Genomic DNA, 8,278 nt, shown 5'->3' with positions numbered 1-8,278 from the left:
AATGTCTACAATAGGATAAAGCTTTGATGTTAATTTCTAAAACATACCACTCTTAGTAATGCACAATCACTAGGTAAAACATTTACATCTATTACTATTGTTAAAGAACAATTTGAGCAGTGTTTGTTAGAAGATAACGCATTATTGTTTAAAAAAATACAATCAATTTTATACATAGAATATCTTGCATCACAACCGGTGGTAAAATGAGCAAGTTTCACTGGTTTTGGATGTTTTTCTAGTGATTAATTAATTGATGAACAATACGAGAAAAAAACCCTTACTTGTGCCTTGTTTCTAGCTCTGAAATTCTCTACCCCAGTGTGAAATACCATATCCAACGATTAGCTGAAGCGAATGGACATAGCCTAAGCATGAAAAAGATGGTGCAGTACAATAATCTAGGGTGCTTTAGGATGAGAAAGCATCCCCAGGAATTTCAAATCCATGCTTGAACATTGCTCCAACTACCTGCTCTACTTTGGTTCTTTGACCATAATCCGTGTAGGCCCTATACATAATCAAGAATGTTTTCTTTGATGGGTCAATATTAGATTGTTCCATCTCTTCAAGAACTTTTTCCATTTCCTCCAGCCGATTTTGTGATGAATACATGACCATTTTACAATGATACAAGGATCGACAGATCCTCCATCTAGCAGACTTAGCTTGCTTCACAAATTTCGCCAGCTCTTCCACAGCATTGCAACGGAAAAATGTTGTTATGATTGCTAACATCACATTCTTTCTTACAACCCTAGTGTTACGATTAAAAGCATCATTAATATAACTCTGCATGCGTTCTATCAAGTTCTCTTGGGCATAAACGTTAATTAGATTCACATGTAACCAAGCCCTATAATCCTCTTTTGGTATAATCTTCATCAATGTTTCAATCTTCCTAACCCTATCAGGGTCAGAAGAATCACAGTATGCAGAAATCATGGTTCTTACTAGTACCACATCTTTCTCGTTTACATGATCCTTAACCAATTCATAAATACTCTCCATCTTATCCACTTTCTTCCAATGCGCATAATCTCGAAGCATTACAAATGGGTTTTAATATCAGGTTTGACAGGTCCTTGTTTCATGAATGCATACATCCACTCCATTTTATCAAATTGCCAAGAAGTAACATACCCAGAAATAAGATTGTTATAAGTGGTTATATTAGGAGAGAGGTTCGCCTCCTTTGTCTCCAAAAAAATATTCTCTCCATGTAAGGTACCAAACACAGTCGACCATACAGTGAAGTTAAAATTTTATAAGTAACAATAGTGGGAACAACTTCTTTCTTCATTTCAATAAACAACTTCCGACATTTCCTATCCAAATTATTGTACAAATACGCTGAGATTAAGGCATTATACTTCGAAACCGTCCAATCCAAACGGTCGGACAAAATTTATGTCTTTCTTATGTTGTTCCGGTTAAGTATGTCATGTCGCATATAAGCACACATATATTGCTCCGGTACATATATATTTATGGTATGTCTCGAAATAAAAATTAAAATACACCCTTGCAGGCAATTTAAGACTTGAAATACCTATAATAATTATGTACACATATCTCTGGTAAAAGTATTTGAAGTAATTTACAGGGGTTAGTCAAATAAGATTTTGAATGACTTCTGGGGAATTCGCAAATTTACTGTTAGTCCATAGAGATTTTTGGATAGTCTCTTAATATCTCTTGTTATTGGTTAGAGACTTTTTTCAAGTTTGGAGATTTTTTGATTTTGGGAGTGAACCATATTTTTTCTCTCCTTGTTCCTTAATACACTTAAGGGCCACTTGGAAAGGAGTAATCAAGACAAAATGTGGAATAATGTGATTTTTAAAATTGGAGAATATATATTTTAAAATCGGCCATATGAGTCTTTGTGATATATATATATATATATATATATATATATATATATATATATATATATATCGATTTTAAAATATATATTTTATGTTATAAACTATAAATGAATTGATAAACAATTACACAAAAGAAATATGGAGAAAAGAAGAGATTTTCTTATTAGTAGAATTGGTATATGGTATAAAGAGAAAATCCCTCTATTTATAAGCTAACATAAGAGGAGAAATAAAGATGGCATTGAGTACGAGTAATGACATGCAACCATTACTAGCTATTAAACATACACTAACAGTGGGAGTTACAAGATAAAGAAGAAGTGGAAAGGTGATGGTATGTATGTGGGGCGGAAATCCACAATGACCATATATAGTATTTACAATATTTTAGAAGTTATGATTTTTTTCTCCGCATAGAAAATAAAATGTGGGACGACCGGAATAATGTGCATGAAAATTTAGGCATATAACAACAGTGAGATTTACTTTGACAATGTACACATATTTCATTAGGTAGTCATGGTACTTTTATTATTATTATTATTATTAAAAAAAAAATTATTATATTATTGGATGAATATTATTACATGAAACTAGTTGGAAGCCTAACAAGCTAAGCTCCAACGACATACTAATACATTAATGGAACAGGTTGCTGTGCTAATCTACCAGCGAGCCTCATGGGTAACCTAGCCAAGGGAGCCGAAACGGCGGGAGGGGGGCTGAGATTGTGTCACAAGGGGGGAAAACTAACACTACCTTCCATGTTAGTTCCTGCAATATTACGCCATTGGGGACTCGAACCTGTGACCTCCTGGAGCGCATTAAACTTTTGGGGAACGAGGATGACCAGCTGAGCTAGGGGCCCGTTAATATTATTATTATTATTATAAACTCATTATTATTATTAATATTAAAAACATATTTTTTACAAAGAGTTGGTTGGTAGTCGGGCGACAAGTTGGGCACCAACACCTTTTTGAATAATAATGCCTAATCGATAAAAGAGAGAACTACCAACTTTGTAATTAGCATCATGGCTAGCAAGGCAGTTGCCCACACGTTTAAGAAATAAAATGGTGTCTTCCCCGAGTTCACCTAAGGTTGTGAAATCCAAAGCTTTGAAGCCATATCCGTGTGTAGTGCATATGTTCAAATACTTGTTAACTTTGCGTGAGACTGCGACATTAATAGCATGGCCTGGTGTGAAGTTACGGGTTCTAGCACTCGTGAAGGGAGAAACTCCGGTGACATTAAAGCAAACATCCTTGCCATATTTCCAGTTGTAAACGATAATATCAGCAGGCCTTGAGGGGTTACCGTTGTCTGCGAGGAAACCCAAATAAACTTCTTTCCCTGTAGCAATACAAGCTTTATAGCACAATAAAAGCAATGACTGTCAACATCGAAAAAGGGTATACCTAAACGATACTGCAAAACAACACTAAACTGTCTCGATCCAACCGACTGATTCATCCCACTAATAGGTATGGATTTTAGAAAATCCATCGCATGTTCCTTCTTGTTGTACTGCCACAATAAATATTCACGGTCATTCAAAGCAAAGCTAGAGGGCAAAGTATTCCTAACACCACCGAAGTAAATCGTTGTCAAAGACTTCATATAATGGGGGGCAGCGTCTGCAATGTTGAAATTGGAACCAGTTAAACCACAAGCTTGTATGAATGAATCCAAGGCTTGGTCAAAACTGTGACATGGAGTTGAGGATGTAAGCTGCAAAATAATATTCTGAATATACTGGGCTTGAACATGAGAAGCTAAATAACAATATTTACCAGTATCTGCCATAGTATAAACCCCTAACCCTCCATCTTTAATTGGCATAGTCGCCATACGCTGCTGGACCAGTCCAAACCCAGCACCATCACGAACCACAATCTCCCGCAAATACTGAAATAGCTACTGGTCATAATGTGAAGTTGCACGATATAGGGCCAAGGGGCTGGTGGTACGGAGAGTAAAATAAAGTCGCGAGACCCCTTTGCAATGCCGCAGGAGCAGCAACTCACTCTGTGGGTCTTGTAACTTCTTTACATTGTGCATTAGTTGTAAAGTATTATCCACCCTACTGGAAACCATGTCACTGCAAAATTTCAGGTTTAAACTTACTGGACCTCCTAATAACTCCATCCCAGTTGTTGTCCTACCAATACCAGTGGGAAAAATACCATCTGTTATACATCTTGGATCATGAGAGGACCAAAAGATTTCAGTTTTGGTAATGTTCAAGTGTAAACCTCTCGTAGGACCATCCTCCTGAATAATATTCAAGGCTTTAGCTACTTCAAGTGTGTCACCCGCAATAGTACCGTCGTCGAGATACCAGGCATGGAAGTCCAGGGAGCAGCGATCTGCGATCTTGGTGGCGATGGGGTGCAGTGTTAACACAAATAGCAGGGGACCAAGAGGGTCACCCTGTTGAACACCCTGAGTCGAAGACAAAACATGCTCATTATAATATAATTTGGGCGGTTTTGAGTAACAAAATTCGAACCAACGTGAGATACTCGGACAATGAGATATGACTTCCTTAAGCATAGTAGATCTGTCAACAAGGTTGAAAGCATTTGTGAAGTCAATCAATAGCATAGTACGATTTGTACAATCTCCTTTCATCTCAAGTAGTCTGTTAGCTGCGTGCAGTATACCCTCCCCCACCAGGTATCCCAACACCAAACTGATGTGTGCCCAAATAAGAAGTAATGTGTTTACAGGCAACACTGGCAGCAAGCTTGGAGCATAGTCTCCTCCATATTGTGCCCACAGCAGTTGGTCGCAATCCACCACCTGGCTTGAGGAGTGGGATTAATAGTGCGTTGGCCACGTATTCACCAAGAATTGGAGGGCAAAGACCAGTTAGCCATAAATTAACTACCCCTGCAATGGATTGTAACAAGTCATCATCCACAGCAGCAGTGGTACCACTCATTGCGTCAAGCAGATGCTGATCTCTAAGGCCGTATCGTGCACATGAAGTGCCCTTAGGGAAGCTTTTCAGAGCAAATAAAACCAAAGTTGCATCAACATCTAAAGAAGGGGTGGTAATATCATCTGCAGGTACAATTGGGGGTCGAGCAAAGGGATGTTTTTGCTGGAGATCATGTAGTGTCTCTGAAGTCGCAGGTGCAATGCCATCAGAAAAAAGAACACGGATAACAGCCGTAAAATGGCCAAAGTTGATCTTCTTCTTGCAAGCCTGTATATTGGCGTTTTCTTCCTTCTTCCTCCTGGGCCGCTGCTGCTTGGCACTATGTTTTGTAAGATCTAGCAGATTTTGAACTAGCACAACACAACCTTTAGGCTCTCTCCACTTACATAAAGGTTGATTGATTGCTGCAATCTGCAGTTTTTTTCTAACCCCAGATCGTTCTTCGCCAGTGCCCTTAGGTATATACAAATTAAGCGTGCAAACAGGGAGTAAAAGCAGGTGCAACCAAACTACTAAATCCACAGGGCGAGCAAGCACTTTATCTAAAGCTGATTTAAGGGCACGAGAAAAGTTCAGTCTACAAGGGGGTGGTATACTTACTACAGTGGTAATTTGCTTCTGAAAAATCGAGTTAAGCATCTCAACTGAAAGACAGACTGCTTGAGCTTGAGAATAAACCAAATCAGGGACAGCAACCGTCGATGAATATACATGGACTTGTGGTTTCGAAACACCATGAATGAGTCATTCCCATTGCCATTAAGTGGACCTGCAATGATGTCTGCTGGATGTAACTCTGATTTGCACGGCTTTTTCCAGGCATGAATATGGAGACAGCTAATGCACAACCACATTTTCATATCTAACAAAAGCCTCTCCCAAGCAACAAAGCAGTCGATGTTATTTTGTATACGGTCTCTGCAAACTACTTTGGCTTCCCCTGTGGGAAAATGTTTATCTGAAAGATGTCGATAAATAGCACTCCTAGCAAAACCTCTTCCTCCAATGCTATCATGACACCCATCATAACCCTTGAAAGGACAGTGAATCTTGTCCCCTTGAGATGCAGAAGTTGACAGGTACTGTGGAGGTGGTGAGGGGGATCTAGACAAGCTATCCCTAGAAGCAAAATCATTAGACGATGATGGTGTTCTAGGTTTGGAAGATAAAGATGACGATCGAGAGCGAGTGCAGGGCATGGTTTCCTAAGCAAAAACAGACTATCTCTTGAAGCTGAAAGAAACAAATCCCAAATAGGAATTAGAATGTAGTATATGGGAATTCAAGTTTTTAACACCAATCAAAGCTCAAATTACCATATAAAAAAACACTAATTGAACTTTTTAGCTCCTTGATCCTTCCTTCAAACACCAAATCCTCAGCTGCAAATCACAACCCAAAATCTCAACTCAGAACAGCACCCAAAAAAAAGAGTACACAGCCTCTACACCCCCGAAACACTTGCTTCAAACAATGAAAAACTCCTCTGCAAACTGAGAAAATCAAGTCTTTATTGAATCAACAAAGAAGAGAAACTGATTCCCGAAAACTGAACCTCTCTACTACTTCTAATTTTGAATCACAGGGTAACAGACACTGATGCTGTGAAGATGATGAGGAAGATTCGTAAGGGAATGGTAATGTTGATTCCCACTATAGACTCTTCAAAAAATGTTCAAAGAAAGAACCAAAAACTGAAAAGGAGAGAAACAACAAAAACCTTAATTCAAACCTTCAATTCGAAACCCCCTTTCTCAAAGCAAAAATCTTCTCTACAATGAACAAAATACCCTGCTACTGTCACAACAAACTCAAGAAATAAGGAAATACCGAATTTTCGAAGTTGATGGTGTGGAGAAGATGAAAATTCAATTAAGTACACAGCGAGGAAAAACCCAAATTCGAATCTCTCAGAGAAGAAAAATTTCGATGAAGAAAAACCCAAACTTCAAACCCTAAAAGAAACTGGGACTTCAACCTAAAATTCGAAAGAGCAAAACACTAAATTTGAAACTAAAACAACACTTACAAAGATTTTGATGTTGATGGTGAACAAGAGAATTGTTTCTGTCACTACAATCAACACAGAATTGACGGTGAACGAGAGGAAAAAAAAACGAGACGAAAAGAAAAATGTTTACAAAGATTTTGATGTTGATGGTGAACAAGAGAATTATTATTATTATGTGAATAATAAAAAAATTGGTAATGTAGGGAATTAATCAGGGGATCTTGTACAACTTTGTCTCTACAAATTACATAAACTTTCTACAAGTCTCATTTTTTTTGTCCCTATAAATCTCATTTTTTGTCTCTACAAGTCACAAAGACTCTCTAAAATTCTCTCAGAGAATCATTAAAAATATCTAGATTTTCAGAGAATCTTTAGAAGTCACTCAAATTAAAAATATGTGAAAGTCCATAGAAATCTTGTTTGACTACCCCCTTGGTAAGACCTAAAATACCTTAATTATGTATACAGGCCATCATCTGTTTCCTGGCCCAAAAAGAACGTACATGAGCAAATAGCCACATTCCTCGTAATTTTAGGACATACTTATAAGATATTTTAAATCTTAAATTACTTGGAGAGTTCTAGCCAAATCCAGATGTAATAAACATCATGCCGAATTCATTTTCCCAAACCCAGATTCTGCAGTTATCATTTGATACATTGGTATGATTACCTATTTACACCACATCCGTTTGAGACAAAAAAGAATACGGAAACAAAAAATGAAAAACAAAATTAAGAAAATTACACATGGTGCAAAAATGATGAGAAAACCGACTAAAACCCCACATAGTGCACTACATTTAGTTTAGAATTAGCCCGATATCAAGTGATTCTCTTTCTTACCACTTAATCAAACTTTATTAGAGAACTAACCCTTCCATAAGCATGTCTCTCTGGAGTTTACTACGGGGAGTATGCCGAGGAACCGTTGTATTTTCCATGGTTCCTAGACTTCCACAATTGCATAAACATATGATTGATATATGAAGTTGATAATACACCTGGGGAAGGCTTGTACTCTACTTGCGCAGCTAATGGTATTGTGAGTGCATTGGTGTTTCTCGATAATGGTTAAGGGTTTCTAAAACTTTTAGGAGGTCTACATTTCCAGATTCTGCAAAAAAATTAAATTCATACTCAACCTGTGTGCATCTTAAGTTCAGTATGATTGGCGAAGTAGTTGTTATCTTGAGCATCCTCCAATTGGCGAAATAATTGTTATCCTGAGCATCATGGGATATGAATGTTCTTTGCTTGTTGTTTAGTCCTCTCCTCTGATCTTTTTACTTTCCCTGGGGATTGATAAATTGTATCCATTTGCTATTGATATATGCGTATAGATGGTTGTATAAAGATGTACACATGTGGATGTATGCGGACGGTTGTATCTCATCATATCGAGACATTGATCGTTCATGGTTGTATGCAGATGTGTACAAA

General features: G+C 37.6%; 1 protein-coding gene and 1 pseudogene across 7 annotated transcripts; both read right to left on the bottom strand.

Annotated features, from left to right (window-relative positions):
- Positions 1–392: 392 nt before the first annotated feature.
- Positions 393–2,381, bottom strand: LOC113290900 (annotated as a pseudogene).
- Positions 2,382–2,764: 383 nt separating this feature from the next.
- On the bottom strand, positions 2,765–7,116 carry LOC113287919. 7 transcript variants are annotated; one of them, XM_026536798.1, is made up of 4 exons: positions 6,138–6,950; positions 3,668–6,054; positions 3,293–3,511; positions 2,765–3,197 (listed from the first exon to the last, which is right to left on the bottom strand). In XM_026536798.1, exons 2-4 carry the CDS (start codon positions 3,723–3,725, stop codon positions 2,800–2,802), a joined length of 675 nt encoding a protein of 224 aa, XP_026392583.1. In that variant the 5' UTR covers positions 3,726–6,054; positions 6,138–6,950; the 3' UTR covers positions 2,765–2,799. The 7 variants fall into 6 exon arrangements, 2 of the variants coding, with proteins under 2 accessions (XP_026392583.1, XP_026392581.1); XR_003330396.1 differs by having other exon boundaries at positions 2,765–3,511; positions 6,138–6,203; positions 6,851–7,116; XR_003330398.1 differs by adding an exon at positions 6,963–6,974 and having other exon boundaries at positions 2,765–3,511; positions 6,138–6,203.
- Positions 7,117–8,278: the final 1,162 nt, after the last annotated feature.

Source organism: Papaver somniferum, chromosome 6 (assembly GCF_003573695.1).
Source record: "Papaver somniferum cultivar HN1 chromosome 6, ASM357369v1, whole genome shotgun sequence".
Classification (NCBI taxonomy): Eukaryota; Viridiplantae; Streptophyta; class Magnoliopsida; order Ranunculales; family Papaveraceae; genus Papaver; species Papaver somniferum.
Note: the sequence above shows the minus strand (reverse complement) of the source record. Positions and strands in the feature narration are given on the sequence as shown.

Coding starts and splice junctions, on each gene's coding strand:
- LOC113287919 (XM_026536796.1), bottom strand. CDS start 5,460: ATGCTTAACTCGATTTTTCAGAAGCAAATTACCACTGTAGTAAGTATA.